An 18,071-nucleotide genomic window follows, 5' to 3' on the forward strand; every position below is an offset into this window, starting at 1 on the left:
ACGCATAGAAAAAGACCAGGAACTGTGGCATAGGCGTTATGGCCACATAAGTTCGAAGAATTTACAAACACTTCAAAAGAACAATTTGGTGCTAGGTTTACCAGTTTTAAATTCCGTGAAAAACAATTGCGATACCCAAGTATGTGAAGCATGTGTTCTCGGAAAACAAACAAAAGAACCGTTTGCGAAACGGCGAAGTGAACAATCCAGCAGACCGCTTGAAATAATACACTCCGATGTATGTGGCCCCATGCAGGAAGCAGGGATGAACGGCGAACGATTTTTTGTCACTTTTATAGACGATTGGAGTCGTTTTACAATGGTATTTCTGATCAAAACTAAAAACGAAGTGTTCGATAAGTTTCGTGAATATGAAGCCATGGTCTCTAAAAAGTGTGGCATTGGTATCTCCAGGTTGAGATGTGATAATGGTGGAGAATATAAAAACCATCGGTTTATGGATTACTGTAAAAGTAAGGGAATACAAATGGATTTTACCGTTCCCTATTCCCCGCAGCAAAACGGTACAAGTGAGCGAATGAACAGAACCCTAGTGGAAAAAGCGCGTACAATGCTTGAAGACAGTGGTGTTCATAAAGGACTATGGGGTGCCGCTATACAAACGGCAGCATACTTAATAAATCGTAGTCCCACGGAAGCTATCTGTAAAAGTACACCCTACGAAATGTGGAACAAAAGAAAACCAAATGTGTCCAATCTTAGAGTGTTCGGTTCGAACGTGTTTGTTCACATTCCAAAACAATTTCGTAACAAGTTCGACGGAAAAGCGTGGCGCGGAATAATGATCGGGTACTCAACAAACGGCTATCGAATTTGGAACCCCGCGAGAAGGGAAGAAGTTGCTGCTCGTGACGTTATTTTCCTGGAAGACAAAGTGCGGATAGGTTCGAGTCCAGTGAAAGAAGACAGTTCAGAGGATATATCAAACAACAATCACCAGAATGTCGAACAATTCAGTGAAAAGGAAAACACGGAAAGTGATTATGATAGCGCTTTGGACGAGACGGTGAACGTTCCTGAAATGGCAGATGCAAACGAAAGCCAAATTTGCAGTAATGAAAAGGTGTCAGAACTTCCATTAGTTGATGCCGTCGAGAATTCGGACAATGTTTCCAGAGAAGTCAACAGGCCGGTTCGCAGCACACAAGGTAAGCTGCCACGGTGGATGTCCGAGTATGTATTGGAAGCAGTCAACACGTCGGAAAGTGATCCCTCAACTGTACACGAAGCCATGGGTTCCGCGAATGCCGTTGCATGGAAGAAGGCAATGGATGACGAATTAAAATCACACAACGATTTGGGAACATGGGAGTTGACGGAATTGCCGGTCGGTAAAACAGCCATTGGATGTGAATGGGTATTCAAAAGAAAACTGGATGAAACAGGTAAGACCATACGGTACAAAGCTAGGTTGGTCGCACAGGGCTATTCGCAGAAACCCGGGATAGATTTTCATGAAGTATACGCTCCTGTAACCAAGTATACTACCATTAGAACAATATTAACAATAGCAGGAAGAGATAAGCTAATCCTGAGGAATATGGACGTTAAAACAGCTTACTTAAACGGAGAGATAGATGAAGAAATTTATATGTTACAGCCACCAAATTATGAACTAAATGGTCAGGAGGAGAAAGTCTGCAAAATAAAACGTAGTATATATGGGCTGAAACAGTCAGCCAGATGCTGGAATTTAAAACTTACAAAAGTATTGGAAGGTTTAGGTTTTAAGAAAAGCATGGCAGACGAAGGACTTTTCGTGACAAAGAAAAAGAAAACAACAATGTTCTTAATTGTATATGTTGACGATATACTTATTGCTCACGATAATGAAGACGAAATCAAACAAATTTCTGAGGAACTTCGTAGACATTTTTCGATAACGTGGTTAGGAGAAACAAAATATTTCCTAGGTTTGGAAATTCAAAAAGATGATTCGAAAATCATTGAACTGAAATATTGTCCATCGGAAATGATGAGAGCAGACATATTGACGAAACCGTTAGGAAATGTAAAGCATTCAAAGATGGTGCAAATGTTGAATTTAAATGAACGTTGAGGAGGAGTATTAAGAAGTAACGAATAGCAACGTTCATCGAAAGAACTAGTTCTCGTGTATATAAGTAAGCAAAGAACTGGAATAAAGAGAGTTGCAGTTTAACCACCGATCGAGCAAGTCGTGTTTATATTCTTCCACACAAGTGTAGTTTTTCCGAACAACTGTGAGTTTAAAAGATATATGTAGAATTACAACTTCCCCAAACATAATGGATTAAGATTTTCATATTTATTTTTGCAGGTTGGGTTGAACAAATTATAGTTTCAATTACACATGTGACTGGCTATATTCTAGCGTTAACAGGAGAGGCAGGATTTGCAAAGTTCATAGACCCTTTTAACCATAACCTTTCTTTTGAAATGGTTAGTGGCCCATGAGTTCAATAATCCGGAATGTAGAACATTGTTTTAGCATAATTGAAATTGTAGTCTTGAACAAAATACAAAATTGTGAAACAGTTTATGACTTCTTTACTTGACTTCTTTCTATGGGCTTGTTACGAAAAAGTTCCTGAGGAAAAAAGAGCTCGTAGTAAAACTTCCGCCAATGATATTTAAATACCATCCCAAATGAAGCCCCCCCAGCCAAAATTGCTGTCGTGGCTACACTAATTGTGAGCGGATGTACCTTAAAGGTATGCAATTGGTGAAACAACAAAAGCCCATGGGCCCCCCTTATTTCCCAAATTTATAACAAACTCCCTTTTTCGGTAGACCTAGCGCAGTCCGCTCGCTGCGCTCGCTGCGGGCGCGCCGCCGTTTCATACTCATTTTTTCACTCCAAATCATTGGTTTATGATGTCCATCTTGCTCAGTTTAACCAATTAGTTCAAATCATTACAGCTTCTAACGGAAAATCAACGGTTCAAATATTCAAACTGAATTTATGTGCCACCTATTGCATAACTTTCAGGCGCAAACGTGAAAAAAATGATGACGATGCGCCGCCCGGGGGGCTTTATTTGGGATTTTACCGAAAAATCTAACAACTAATGAAACAACGAATACGCTGGTAAAAACACGGTCGAATGCTTGCTAGGGTAAAAGAGTAAATGAGGCCCCGGCCGCCATGTTTTCGATCGTGGCTACACCTCTTGTGGACGTTTAAACTGAATGTATGCAATTGGTGATACATTAATTCGTTAAATTCAACCTACGAGTATTTGAACCGTAGTCTTCTTCTTCTTCTTGGCGTAACGACCTCTTGGTCATGCCTGCCCTTAAGGGCTTACGAGACTTGTTTCCCTGTTGTACGTGGATAGTCAATCCTCTCATACAGGGGAGGGTCCGGTCTCGGTTGGGATTCGAACCCACGCCGTCGAGGTGGTGAGCCCCGGCGCTCATGGGCCGATTTTCTAACCGGCGCTACCGCTCGGCTGTCGCGGACCCCCTTGAACCGTAGTGTGTACCGTTAATTTCGGCTACGCAATCAACCTAGGGGGTGCGGTATGAGGGGGGCCCACGGGCCCCCCTTATTTCTCAAAACTATAACAAACTCTCTTTTTCGGTAGACCTAGCGCAGTCCGCTCGCTGCGCTCGCTGCGGGCGCGCCGCCGCTTCCAAATCATTTCTTCGGCTAAACTCATTGTTTCATGCTGTCCATCATGTGTGGTATAGTTTACTTACTAGTAACTTAACATGTAAAAGTATGTTAACCCGCATTCAACCTCCACTGCGTGATTAATTTAAACCGTTATGTTCTTTGAAATATTTGAAAAGTATGCATGCGTCTCGCTTTGCATAGCTTCAGGCGCTTAATGTGAACCAGTAGGAAGAGGAGAATCTAGCCCTTGCCTCATTTACTCTTTTACCCTTGCTAGTTGGCCAGACTTGCACAGTAAACAGTAATACCCTTATTAGACGAGGGCTTTTTCTGTCATCTTTGCCCAGTATTTACCTGCCAAAATTGGCTTTTGACATAAAAATGCTGTCCGCTCGTGTAATAACGCAAAGTTCTACTAAATGTGTTTTGCAGTTGATTGATCATTTTCATGTTTGAATTTAGCGTTTTTTTCAACCAAGAGTAACGAAAAAAATCTGTTGCAAACAACAGAGCAAAAAGTAAACAAATCGCCACTTTGACATAAAAATACTACCCGGTTGACAGAAATTGGCATTGTTGCTGGTACTACCCAAGGAGAACCTTGCTGCACGTTCCTACCAAAGGTATACATGCCTACCTAAAAGAACCTTGCCAAGTGTATTTTTGGTAGGCATGGACTCCTCATAACCTACCAATATTTTTTTTTTCGGAGGCACCGCAGTGGAAGGAGGTACTGGCTGTCAAACCTTTGTTTGTTTACTGTTGACTGTGCAAGTGTGGCCAACTAGCTGCGAGTTAAGAATAACGCTTTCGCGGGTTTGGGTGTCGGAATCGGAGTGAAGTTTATTAAACAATGTGTTAAACAACATCATGAAACATGGTAGGAAAAGGGCAGGAAAGGAAACAGGATGAGACGATGACCCTTAGCGACAGGCGCCGAAACTGCAACTCAGTGTTAATAGTTGGTCGGTGTCGGTTGGACATCGCGGCGATCATCGGTTGTTACCGGGTGTAACATAGCATCGGTGGCCCGTGTCCGATAGCAGCGCTTGGATCGACCGACTCGGGGTGGTTAACCGGGGCCGGGTTAACTCGCACCAGACAGTAAGTACGTGTGTAAGAACCCACAGCAGAGAGTTCTTACTGATGATGATTTCTCTGCACTTTTCACACATTTCAGTGTCTCGACAAGGAGGAAGAAGCGGCTTGAAATAAACATGAATGCATTCTACGTGTTTTCACTGGGCATGACGGAGTGGTGCTGCACATCGTACATCGAAGGAGCCTGCTACGATCCGTGGTCGCTGTTTGCCAGCACGAACCAGAGGAGGCGTCGGACGATTTCTGAACATTTCCCCTGATTGCCTTCTGAACCGGACTATATGTATATAATATTATCGGTGTATCAAAATAATAAAACAATCAAAAATTTTTTCCTGCATTAAAATAATTATTTTTGGAAAGAAAAGATATCCTGAACCCAGCTCATATAATCTACTACGAATGGGTATACGTTTTTTGCGCGTATAGTCAGAAATAGGTGTTATAAACACGTTGCACAGTCACGTTGTCAAAACTGTTCTCTTTTGCGGTGTCCCGCAAGTATTAAGAGAATTGTTTTACCCTTCTTTTCAAAAGTGTTTTACATCCACAATTGCATAGGAAATCTGTTGCAAAATAAGGGGTAAAAGAATTCTCAAAAGAAGAGCGATCAGTTCTCAAGAGAATTCTTTTACCCCAAAATAACGCCAAAATTTCTCGTTGGGTATGTAGTTCCAGCAAGAGTCCCAGGAACCTGCCATGGAAAAACTTGCTGGTACTACATGACAGCTGCAAAAAATTTGAATTTTTGTCAACCGGGTAGTCGAAAGAAAATCGGAACCGGTCGTGCCAGGTTCCGATTTTCTGACAGCAATATTGCTGTCAATGGCAATTTGACACTATCTTTCAAAATCGACGGACAGAAATATTCCTCGTCTAATAAGGGTATAAACAGTAAACAAAGGTTTGACAGCCAGCACCTCTTTCCACTGCGGTGCCTCCCAAAATATTGGTAGGTTATGAGGAGTCCATGCCTACCAAAAATACACTTCTTCTTTTCAAGGCAAGGTTCTTTTTGGTAGGCATGTATACCTTTGGTAGGAAAGTGCAGCAAGGTTCTCTTTGGGTATCGTTTAAACTACTTCCGTTAACTTGCATATGCATCGTCGTTGTGTGCTTTGATTGGTAAACAAAACTATGAACGATTATCAAAAATCAATTTCAATATGGCTACCAGGACCAGGCTTTTGAGCTCACCTCCCTTAGAACCCACCTGGCGTTGTGTGAACCGTTTGAGTTGAATGTCTCGTTATATTAAAGATTATGGTTATACTGGACAGGATGTACAACATGAACTCCCTGATGCATTACTTGCTCGAGTTTATGAAATTTAGGCTACGCCCACAGGCCCCCCTTATTTCACGAAATTTTAACTAATTGGTTTATGCTGTCCATCTTGGTTAGTTTGACCGATTAGTTCAAGCTGTTACAGCTGCTAACGGAAATTCAACGGTTCAAATATTCAAAATGAATTGATGTGCCACCTATTGCATAACTTTCAGGCGCAAACATGAAAAAGACGGCAACGATTCGGCAAGTAGGGGGCCTCATTTGGGATTTTACCAGTATTACTTTGAAAACATTAAATCGCCGTTTAAGCTATCCGTGCCCGCGCTTTCGGTTTCTCTTTACTCATCTGGCCCTTTTTGGGAAACGTATGCCGATCCCTGGTGTAGACCATGCTCAGTACCTTCAAGGTATATAGACATGAAAAGCTGTGGTGGTCCAACCTCTCGAAGTTCCACTGCTTTGTTCCAGTAACCTTGCTAGTGGTGGGAAAATCGAATCGAAAATCACCGTTGTTTGGCCACATTGATTTTTCGCTAAACACTCTCAAAAGAAAATTCACGATGGAGAGTCTGGTTTTGAATGAAAAGTATGGTAAGAGGTTAAATGTGGTACTGGCCCAAACCATTGTCACCGACGGGAAGTCGTCCTCACACCGCAACCATCCGATAGAATCCTTCGAAGGACGAGATTCCGAATCTTCTGAACCTCGATTCTGTCAACACGAGTTTGAGCGCGCGACAGGTAAACAAAGTGGTAAACGTCACACGCGTCTTTGAGTGGATTGTAGCGCTAGTTACTTCCCTTGTCCGATCCGCTGCTTATTTTGTACCGAATTACTTAGTACCTTTGGGTCTGCTATGCCGTTAAGCAAACACTATTTGAACAGTACGTAATGGTGATACTATATTTTTGAAAAACGTCTTAAATCGTCCATTGTGTTGTGTTTTGTCGATTGCTGTAGGAAGAGTTAAATCATCCCGCTGGGGGAGTGGATGTGCGGGGTTGAGATATTGTGTGCGAGAGTGAGATACACTATTGAACAGGAATTCCCTTTAGTGGACAACAAGCAAGAAAGATTACCAAGCGCGGTGAAGATGGCGTCGATGGCGTCGATGGCGCTTAAACTGACATGTAAAAACCCAAAAAATATGTTCTGCTTCGTGTGCGGCGTTTACACAAAGTCGCACCACAAGCGCTCGATAATGACGAAGCCGCTGATCGACGCGTATGAGGCGTACTTTGAGTGCCGGACGAACAAACGAAACTATGTCCACGGTCCGCCATCCGTTTGCAATGACTGCAACAACGCACTGCTTCGATGGTCCAGCGGAATGATTTTAAGACCTGACTTGTCGTTCGACGTGCCAATGATATGGAGTGAACCGAGCAACCACCAGATGGATTGCTACTTCTGCATGACAACTTCGATGGGGCGACGAGGATCCATGGGCTATCTCGACGAACCTGTGAACTACCCGGACAACCTACTCTCAGCAATAAAACCTCGTATGACGAGCCTGAAGGCAATCAACACCTCCATTGTGGCGAGGCGTGGCCGTTCCATGGGAAGTCTGATGGCTGCACCGGTCGTAAGCAAGAGGCCCACGAACATGGTGAACGGTGTCGACAACAAGCAGGTGCATGTCGGAACGGCACAAACCGACGCTCGACAGGGGGCGAAGTCGACGAATCAGGTGCTGGTAGCCGGCTTGAAACGTAAGTCGTCTGATCCACCGGACGCGAACATGTACGACGTGACGAAGGTGCGACTGCACTCCTTGGAACCCTCGATCGTGCTTGAGCAGAGCGAAAAGCGCCTCCCGTCGTCGTCTCGTTCTTCAGTAGGTTCCCATCCGCCGGTAATTTCGAAGAATCTCCGTTCACAAACAACCACCACTAGTGCGAGACAACAGCAGTTAGGCAACCCGCAAATCACCAGCGTGTTCTCGCTGCAAGGCGAGCTTCCGGAATGTAAGGGAACAGAAACGATCGGATCTGATCTTATTCCATTAAATACTACAACGCCGTTGAAACAGTATGTTGACACTTCTATTTCTTTTTCAGACAACGATTTTACGTCAACGTCGCCTACTGCGCTTATGCGTGCTGTAAATGGACATGTAAATATGCCTATTACAATCGAGATCGAAGATGACGATGATGAAGAAGAGGAAGTGGAGGGCGAACAACAGATAAATCAGGAAATTGAAAAACCTAAACTGCCAGAGGTAAAAAAGGAACAAGAAACAAATGGAGCGCAACAGGAGAAGAAGCCAGAAGCACAGCTTAAAATGGAACAGTTAGAGGAAGCGGAAGAGCACAAGCCATTAAGGGCGGCCGAGTTTATCAATATTCACAGTCTCCCATCCGCGTCGTCGACGGCTTCATCAAAGATGGTGGTGGTAAAGATGATTTCCCCAGAAAAGCTGACGACCAGATCCTCATCTTCGGGCTCCACTGACAACGCCGGTGCCGCGCCCACAAGTTCTACGGACCCTTCCAACCCCAACACGCCGGTACGGGTGGTGCGCCCTCCGCACCTTATAACACAGTCAGAGTTGATACTGCTTATCCGTGAACTCGAGCTATCGCGAGAAAAGTCCGCGATTCTGATCGAACGGTTGAAACAGTGGAATCTTCTGGCGGCCCAATTGATAACTCCCAACCGACAGCGTGGCAGCGTGAGCGCACCAATGACGCAACCAGTACCAACGGTTGTTCGGCACGTTACGACGTTGTCGGGAAGTAATACGATGAAAAATATCACCATAAAACGCGAGGGGATGCGGAATCTTACGGTGCCCAAGCCAACGTCCATGCCTTTCAAGCGGACGGTGGTTCAACAGTCGGTGGGCCAGTCCTTCATAAGACTCATACCATCCTCGGGTCAGTCGAACACGATAGCAACAAGCAACAAACAAAGACTCACACTGCCGAACGGTACTCCGGTCCTTCGGCAGCAGCTAGTGGTACGCAAGAGGTCATCGGTGAAATCCGAGCTGGTATCGTCCAGCTAACATGTCGACGCATAACCTAAGTAACCCCATCCTACTGAGCTAAAATCATGCGGAGGACATATTTGTACACCTTTCAACACAACAGTGTTTATTCTAGCCGGAGTTCCCGCATAGCCGCATTGTGGGATGCAAGTTTTAGTTTCATTTAGGTTATCGCTTTGATTTGACATAATAAAACAGTGTAAAAGTATTTTCACGTTACTTGTGTTCACAATTTCATGTTTGCAACATAGGAAAATATCAATCGATACTGCAAAATCGATGTGGTTGGCAATGGCCATCTTCACAAAGTATAGTTTGGCATTGGTACAGTATAAATTGGATAGAATAAAACCTATTAAAGAAGATAAAATGTGCGATTGTTCATTGCACTGTTCTCCACATATTGATTTGAATGCGAGTTCAAGTGCCATAGAAACTCTCAGAATTCTCCTCATCGTTGAAGCACTTCCTGTGCATCATGCGCCTGATCCGGTTGGATCGTATGTAAATGTTTTTTTTTTTTAAACAGCTCGTCGCCAAACCACCGAAGGAACGTCACAAACCAAATGTTATTCTTTTGCTTTTGCCTGCTGTGTACTCACTTACTCTAGCTTAGTGCATTTGTACTAGGCCAATTATTCGCTACGATAACTAGACTTCAAGCTTGAACAGGTGCCCACGGATTACTGATTATTGACCTACTCCATTACTTAAAAGATTCAAAATCCCCATTTTAGGCGACACATTGTTTTGACTGCTGGGAAGTTTTCATTCGGTATTTCAATTAACTTAGACCGTATCGTATCATCCAGCAGCGGAAATTTCGTTAACTAAACCGGTTCAAGAGGTTCCAACAACGCCAGGGACAATTTTGTGCACCACTTACTAGATTTGTTTCGGAAGTAACAAAGGATGCTTACCGAGATTTCTTAAGAGCAAATTTCAAAATGCAATAAACGAATATTCGCTCAATACACATACCCGGATCCGTAGAATCATCTTTACCGTTTTTTATTATTATGAATATTCGCCCACTTTGCATACATTCAAGTGTTCTTTTTCGTAAAAATACAAGGTATAGAAGAGTCAGCGAGATCGACCGTCAAGCTTCGATAGAGGACAAGAAAACCAGCTTCAAGAAGATCCGATGTCCGTCTCCTGCCTTTTCATATGCGTAGCATATTTGTTTTTAATGGGGCAATTTTCCGTCATTTATGTTACTTGTTTTCTCGCTCGCTGGTGTGTCTGTGTGTGTTTGTGTTTGCATAGTCGTTTGTTAGCTCCGCCAGACGACACTTCTACGTTACTCAAGGATCGTTTAAGTGTGGGATAATTATTTCTACTACGATACGATACAAATGAAGATAACTGAGGGTAGAAAGAGTGGTACAATCAAATAATGCGTTGAATGTGACAGCAAAGGTAGAAGGAGGAGCTTTCTGAAGAAAAAAGGACACGAAATGTGTGAAGATTTACTTATGTGAAAGAAAGAAAAAAAAGGGCAAAAACTAGAAGAGCTAATCTTAAGAATAACAGAGCTTTCTGTTTCTTTTAAATTGAATTAGAATTAAGAGGCCTTTCCGTTAGCTGCTGTGCTGATCACGCCTAGTTCCCCACCAACATTTTACATTTTTGCATTTTTTATCGTCCTCAAAACTCTCCCATACTCTTATCACCAAATCCATCCGATAGTTTTTTTCTATTATTTTTCTCTTTTTAATGATGCGGGAAATGTAATTCTGTTTTCGATTTCCTGTGTGTTTCAACCTCCTAATTCTCATTCAGCTGTTCAATTAGTGCATCCCAAGTGTTAGACATATTTATCTAATATTCATTCCATTTTCGCAAGATTACTCCATTACTGGATTCTTACGGTGGAGCATACGATCGATACTGTAGAATCAGATTGAATTACTAGTAAAACCATCACACGCTTATCATCAAAAACTACACCGACTACTTCCTGCTATATTCATCGAACCTTTTTTCTCGAAAACACGCACACACAAACAAAACAAAGACTGGTATCCTTTTGGCGGATCTCGTTTTCTAGCCAGATCGGAACAAACGGTTGAATTGAATCTTTAATTCTGATAAAAAAAAACCTAACCACAGAGGCATCGAACCTCCAGGGAGTTGTTGCTCATCTAACGATAAGGGAAAGAGGATGACAAGGTATGCTGAGCAAGGGTTATGAAATTTAAATGTCGCGCTGTTAAATGTATTGGCTTGTGGAAAAGAAGGCAGCGACACCACCAGCAGCAGCAGCAGCCAGCAATGTAGGCTCCAAATGTTTGCCAGCCGAACCTGGAACAATCTAACTGTAGAGATCATCGTCGCCGTTATCCCCTGGATTATTGCTCGTCGGTTGCGATGAACCCTGGCCGCCCTGTGAGCTGGAACTTCCCTGGCCTGATGGGAATCTGTGAATGCCGAAATGAGTGTTCATACACATTATTGGTCGTACAACAAAAAGAGTTTACGCCAAAAAATAATCAACGCCTTTGTCCCCACAGTTTACTCACCGGAAGTTGGTACCGAAACCTCGAGATTGCTGCAACGTTTGGGCGAACATTTCGTACTTGCGAATGTCGTTGTCCGAAACCGAACGGCGGGCGAACTTCATCGCTTCCTCAAAGTGATCACGCGTAATTTCGGGCACTGGATCCTCCTCATCCATCTGTGTAGAAAATATTAGAAAAACGATTTGTCAAGTGTGTCTTTATGGCAAATTTCTTCTAAATAAAAAATAAATTTTCATTTGGAATGAAAATTAAACGATAAATGTTTGATTGTGTTGACACAAGCTGAAGGTTTAAGTACTGAATAAAAGATTTTTGATCTGATATTGAATCAGCAAAACAACCATATTCATTTATTGGAATACGAAACGTTGTGCTGTTTTTCAATGATATTGGTACTTTAAAACAAGTGAATGAATACTTACATCCATAGCCGAGTTCTGGTTGGCAGCACGGTCACGCTCTCGACGGATCTCGGCCTCGATTGCCTGTCGAATCGCCAGCTTACAGGCGCGCTGGCAAATTTCTGTCAAATCCGCACCGGAGAAGCCCTGCGTCACCTTGGCTACGTAGTTAAGATCAACGTCGTCGGCAACTGGGCTCTTGCGCAGGTTCGCCCGGAGAATCGCCTCGCGCGACTTCTCGTCCGGCAGCGGAATGTAGATAAGCTGGTCCAAGCGACCCGGGCGCAGGATGGCGGGATCAATGATGTCCGGCCGGTTGGTCGCACCGATGATGAATACATTCTTCTTCGCGCCCATACCGTCCATCTCCGTGAGGATCTGGTTGATCACTCGATCGGCGGCACCACCAGCGTCTCCCACGTTGCCACCACGCGACTTCGCGATACTGTCCAGCTCGTCGAAGAACAGCACACAGGGCGAGGCGGAGCGTGCTTTGTCGAAGATGTCGCGCACGTTCGCTTCCGACTCACCGAACCACATTGTCAGCAGCTCGGGACCCTTGACGGAGATGAAATTGGCCTGACACTCGTTAGCGATGGCCTTGGCTAGCAGCGTTTTACCGCAACCGGGCGGCCCATAGAAGAGCACACCACGCGAAGGCTGCATGCCGAACTTCAGGAACTTGTCCGGATGCTCGACCGGGTACTGCACCAGCTCCTGCAGCTCGCGCTTCACATTCTCCAGGCCACCGATATCGGTCCAGGTCGTGTTCGGTACCTCGACCACAGTTTCGCGCAGCGCCGATGGGCTCGACTTGGTCATCGCATACCGGAAGTTCTCCATCGAGACGGCCAGCGAGGCCAACACCTCCGCGTCGATCTGATCGTCTTCCAGGTCGATCAGGTCCATTTTCTCGCGGATTTGTTGAAGGGCTGCCTCCGAGCATAGCGACGCCAGATCGGCACCGACGTGACCGTGCGATTCGGCCGCAATCTGCTCCAGATCCACGTCGTCAGCCAGCTTCATGTTTTTCGTGTGGATGCGTAGCACCTCCAGTCGACCGGTAGCGTCCGGAATGCCGATGTCGATCTCACGATCGAATCGTCCGAAGCGACGTAGAGCGGGATCGATCGAGTTCGGTCGGTTGGTCGCCGCCATCACGATCACATGCGAGCTTTTCTTCATGCCGTCCATCAGCGTTAGCAGCTGCGAAACGATACGTCGTTCCACCTCACCGTGCGTTTTCTCACGCTTCGGTGCGATCGCATCGATTTCGTCAATGAAGATGATGGCCGGCGAGTTCTTCTCCGCCTCCTCGAATGCCTTGCGTAGGTTGGACTCCGACTCGCCCGCCAACTTCGACATGATCTCCGGGCCGTTGATCAGGAAGAAAAAGGCACCGGTTTCATTGGCGACGGCGCGCGCAATTAGCGTCTTACCGGTGCCGGGTGGCCCGTACATCAAAATACCGCGCGGAGGCTTCACTCCGATCGCCTTGAACAGCGACGGATGGCGCAATGGCAGCTCTACCATCTCCTTAATCTGTGCCAGCTGCTTTCGGCAGCCACCGATATCGTCGTACCCGACTGCGTTCAGCGTTTCTTCCTCTTCCTCGCGCTTGATCGGATTACCCTCGCAGTGGATGACCGTTTCCGGCGCCACGATGCAGTACGGCGCTGGGTCAGCACCGACCACCTTAAACTCGACGGCACGCATACCACCGCGCACGATGAACGTGTCGTCCTTGTGAATCGGCCGGTAAGCTTCAAGGAAGTACGGCTTCAGGTAGACATCGAACAGGTTACCGGTAAGTCCCTCGACCGTATCGTCAATGGGTAGGATGTGCACCCGTTTGCCATACTTTACATCGGGGCAGGACTGAATCATCACCACGTCACCCAACCAGACGCGCAGATTGTTGCGAACCACCCTGTTCATGCGAATCTTCTCGTCTGGGCAATTTTCGTCCGACAGCACGATGCATACCGTCTCCTTCCGACGCTTGCCCTTCAATAGTACCGTATCACCACGGAATAGCTCCAGCTCGTCCATTTTTGCCTGCAAACATATGCGTTGTTAGAAAGAAATTAAGAAATTAAGTTCCAGCAAATGTACCAAATGCAAAGAAATGAATATTTCTTGATTTTAAGCAATAGATTATATTTTAAGAAAAAAATAATACGCTAGCTATGATTAAACTAAGGTGTGTTTGTTCACACGAATGGATTGATCGAATGATCCCGTAAGTAAAGATGTAAAGAATATGTGAAGATGATGAGTAAGATTGTGAATCAAGCCTTATCGCTAATAACCCACCCATCGTTTGCGCGCAAATTGTATAAAATGTAGACAAGACTCATTTTCGGGTACCGTTGAGGAAAAATAACTCACCTGAGACAACGAAATAACCGAGTTGTCATCGTTGGCGGCTTCGTCGACGATGAGACGATTCGGGCGATCCTTGCGCTTCAGGATGGCGGTGGCCAAGTCCTCGCTAGAAGTTGTGAAGAAGAAGTGTTAAAATCTGTTAAATCTGGACAAAAATGGTACGATGGGATACTAATGAAATGAATCGTTTCCGCGGCACTTGTGGGAAAGGTTAATAGCCTTTGCAGATACAAGACATCGAAAGAGGGAAAGAGAGCACGTAAGAAAATACGCGAATTCGTATCGATATCACATTCGGTCATACGAGCGTAAGATGCTTAATGGAATAAAGACTTCAAATCACGCAGGAATCTTCGACAAGGAACATTATTCATATGTAAAAAAGATCATAACAACGTTAGATGAATGTTTCATTTCGTAATAGTTTTATGTAAGGCTTTCGGTAGTGTAGACCAAGCCTTTGATGGAAATAGTAGAGCATTATTTAATAGGAACTAATTCTACCAACGCCTATCTTTAACGGAAAAAACTAAAAACATCCCAACGTTTTGTAAACATGGCGAGTTAGAAAATATATGCCAGCTCGCGAATAATTCAAGTTAACTTTGTGTATAATTTCATTTGCATCATGTTGAAGTCTTCGCGTACTGACGCAACCAAATCTAATGAAATCGGCCATTAAGTCCACAGAGCTCCCGGTTGAGACTTGGCAAACCGGTGCGTATCTGAAATATCGGTCCTTTCCGGAAGCGGATAATGCAGACAAACGGATGTCAAGCGCTTGGGAAAGCCATGGAGTCTTGGATGCATTTTTTATTCGGTAACTTGTAAGTAGCAAAAGCATATCGTGACAAGCGAAAATTGAAGCGATTCGTGCTTCAACCCCGTCATCTGAAGACACACGCACACAAACACACGCGCGCACACACACACAGCTCAGCGCACGAGAAGCAATCGAAAACCTCCACGACCGTACAAACATGACACTAGGTGGTGGTGCTTTTCCATTTTTTTTTCTTCGGAACTGTACTCTCATTCACCGCTTCCGGGGATGTCGATTGCCGTTTTATCCTGAATCCAACAATTTCCCCAACCCGGTGGCCAATACGCCTTACGTATGTTTGATTACTTAAACTAAAAGAAAAATCCTTCAATCGAACATTCTACTCACTTCTTGCTGTCGGCCATTTGAAGATCTCGTGCTTAGGTTAAGCTCTGTGTGCAACCCTTGTGAAATTGGGCTTCTGTTGCCCGTGAACAATGAAACCGAGCTAATTCGAATCTACACGCACTTTACGTTCTTCCTGTCGGACCAGTTGGGTTACTGCGTTTGTCGAAGTTATAAATGATAAAATGTGGCCTACTGTGAGTTGGCTCTTTGTTGATCCGTTTAACTCGAAGCAATCAGTCTAGTTCAGTCAACTGCCAGTCAGGAATAACCAACCAACTTCCACTGCACAGCAACGACAACGACGAAACGCGAAGCAACGAAGATGACAAGCGGCTTTTCATTTGTTGGCAGATCGGGATTCGGAAGATTCGAAGATTTGATCCCGAGACGGATTCTAAATTTGATTCGATTGGGATTCGAATCTGATTTGATTTGTTTGAGACTCGATGTGATTCGGTTATCACTATTTGAATTTGATGTGACTCGCTCGAGACGCGAGGCGAATCATATTAGTCACGTAACGAGTCGATCTAAAGACAATGTGATTAATTTCAGTCAAATCGAACGTTGGAAAGAATGGATAATATCCAGTGTTGCCTCACTGAGAAGAGGGTCATTACAAAAGAAATCGTTGCATTATTTGTATCGATCTAGCTTCGTAGATTTTAACGATTTTCTCAAGAATCGCTTCCAAATTTAGAATTTACCTAAAATTAATTGATATCAACACTATAAAGTCAGGGGAGTATTTTTTTTGTAAAATCAGTGTGATAATTGATACCCTTTCTAACGGGGCAAAACTCCTGTCCTGACCCTATTATTTTGAAAACATTCCATTCCGTTACATTTTATTGATTTTAACTTTTTCTTTTTGCATTTCATCTCAGCAGATTTGGGATTTTATTAAAATTTATTTTGAAAAGAGTGCAGATTTTGCAATATACTTAATACTTCCTTCGTTTTATGATTTCTGGACGCCAATTAATGGGATGCGACTCTTCTGTAGCTTCGTCATCTTCCTTGTATATCTTAATGGTCTTATCCGCCTCCGTAGTTATCAAACGCGACCCCGACTGATCGAACGTCATGGAAAATATACCGGCTTCACTATCCATCGATCCGGGCTGAACCGCTGCCTGGAAGCGCTGAAAATTGTAACCAGTGCGCCAGTCCCAGAAGAACATGGTTCCATTGTCCCCGCCGGACACCAGAACGCCCTCCGGATTCACCGCCATACAATTCACGATAGAATTGTGCCCGCCAAGATTCTGTATAAAGTTGCCCTCTGGACAGCGCCATTGTTTGATGTTGTCCGGTGAGGCCGAGGCAAACATGTACAGTGTCGGATGCAGCACGATTGCACGGACACTCTTCTTATGATTCGTCAGGGTGCACAAGCTTTTGCCAGCCGCCAAGTCCCACAGGCGGACAGTTGAATCGTGGCTGCCGGTGATTATTTGAGGATTGGCCGCCTGCGTCACCACACTAGCGACCGTGTTCGTGTGTCCCGTTAGCGTGTGAATGTTCGCCTTTGTACGCATGTCCCATACTCGCGCGGTTGAGTCACGACCGGCTGTAACCAGCACGTCAATGGTTGGATGCAATGACATCGTGTATACGGCCGACAGGTGCCCATGGTAGTGCCGTATTACTTTGTTGTACTCCAAATCCCAGCACTTCACCTGCCGATCCTCTCCGCAACTGAAGAGATACGGATGACGCGGACTGACCTCTAGAGCGCGAACCGTACTAACATGGCCAGTAAGGGAGAGCTTGAGCTTTCCGCTTGCTAGGTCCCAAATTTTGATCACCCGATCGGCAGCACCGGTAGCAAACCACTCATTGCCGGGTTCTACTGCAACGCAACGTACCCAACCAAGGTGGCCAGAAATCACTCGACAAAGCTTCCATGGGGCGTGCCATTTTGGTTTCGGTATGGTTGGTGCCTTTTTCGGAAGTATTTGAACCGCATTTGACGTATTCTGGGATGATGGTGTTGTTGTCGGTAAAAGGGCTGTCTGAGCATTTATGCCATCGGATGAGCCACTATCTTGTTCACCGGCTGTTATAGCCAAAACTGGAAAATAAACATGAGTTCTTAAGACTGATGCTGAAAACAACCAGATATTTCTTACCATTATCCTTTCCACCTTGCTGACCATCGAGTCTGTCACTATCAGCTCTTTTCGCTGCTAGTGCTTTGGACTTGGCAGCCCGATCCAACACCAAGCCGTAGGCATCACGTGCTTTTATGTTGTACTTAAGTTTTTCCCTAAAATGGAAGGAATGCATACACACAATATAAGTTTTTTTACGATATCATGTTCGGTTATATGAAACTTACAAGCTTTCGTCTACCTCCGGAAGTAGCGATTGGTTGGCCACAAAGAAATCATGCGTACGTTTAAGTGAACGGAACACCAATGTGTGCACTGAGTGGCGCTGTACTTCCTCCATGAGAAATAAGGGGCTTTAAGTTGAAATTTATTAATTTTCAAGATGAATATTTTCTACTGCCTATTGTAGCCGGCGCGTTGTTTTTACAGATGATAAACAATGTCCTGTCACTGCGAT

General features: G+C 44.7%; 3 protein-coding genes across 5 annotated transcripts; 1 reads left to right on the plus strand and 2 right to left on the minus strand.

Moving 5' to 3' along the window:
- The first annotated feature begins 6,763 nt into the window (after nucleotides 1-6,763).
- On the plus strand, nucleotides 6,764-9,482 carry LOC131262049 (uncharacterized). 2 transcript variants are annotated; one of them, XM_058263961.1, is made up of 3 exons: nucleotides 6,764-6,898; nucleotides 6,975-7,984; nucleotides 8,078-9,482. In XM_058263961.1, exons 2-3 carry the CDS (start codon nucleotides 7,006-7,008, stop codon nucleotides 9,028-9,030), a joined length of 1,932 nt encoding a protein of 643 aa, XP_058119944.1. In that variant the 5' UTR covers nucleotides 6,764-6,898; nucleotides 6,975-7,005; the 3' UTR covers nucleotides 9,031-9,482. The 2 variants fall into 2 exon arrangements, with proteins under 2 accessions (XP_058119944.1, XP_058119943.1); XM_058263960.1 differs by having other exon boundaries at nucleotides 6,766-7,984.
- A 510-nt stretch (nucleotides 9,483-9,992) lies between these two features.
- On the minus strand, nucleotides 9,993-15,786 carry LOC131267793 (transitional endoplasmic reticulum ATPase TER94). The gene is made up of 5 exons (XM_058270747.1): nucleotides 15,498-15,786; nucleotides 14,330-14,432; nucleotides 11,960-13,996; nucleotides 11,538-11,692; nucleotides 9,993-11,435 (listed from the first exon to the last, which is right to left on the minus strand). The coding sequence occupies exons 1-5, from the start codon at nucleotides 15,512-15,514 to the stop codon at nucleotides 11,330-11,332; spliced, it is 2,418 nt and encodes an 805-aa protein (XP_058126730.1). The 5' UTR covers nucleotides 15,515-15,786; the 3' UTR covers nucleotides 9,993-11,329.
- A 557-nt stretch (nucleotides 15,787-16,343) lies between these two features.
- Nucleotides 16,344-18,036, minus strand: LOC131263270 (pleiotropic regulator 1). Of its 2 annotated transcripts, none has more exons than XM_058265441.1 (3): nucleotides 17,842-18,036; nucleotides 17,633-17,769; nucleotides 16,344-17,574 (listed from the first exon to the last, which is right to left on the minus strand). In XM_058265441.1, exons 1-3 carry the CDS (start codon nucleotides 17,952-17,954, stop codon nucleotides 16,442-16,444), a joined length of 1,383 nt encoding a protein of 460 aa, XP_058121424.1. In that variant the 5' UTR covers nucleotides 17,955-18,036; the 3' UTR covers nucleotides 16,344-16,441. The 2 variants fall into 2 exon arrangements, with proteins under 2 accessions (XP_058121424.1, XP_058121425.1); XM_058265442.1 differs by having other exon boundaries at nucleotides 16,344-17,515; nucleotides 17,619-17,769.
- Nucleotides 18,037-18,071: the final 35 nt, after the last annotated feature.

This window comes from Anopheles coustani, chromosome 2, assembly GCF_943734705.1.
Source record: "Anopheles coustani chromosome 2, idAnoCousDA_361_x.2, whole genome shotgun sequence".
NCBI lineage: Eukaryota > Metazoa > Arthropoda > Insecta > Diptera > Culicidae > Anopheles > Anopheles coustani.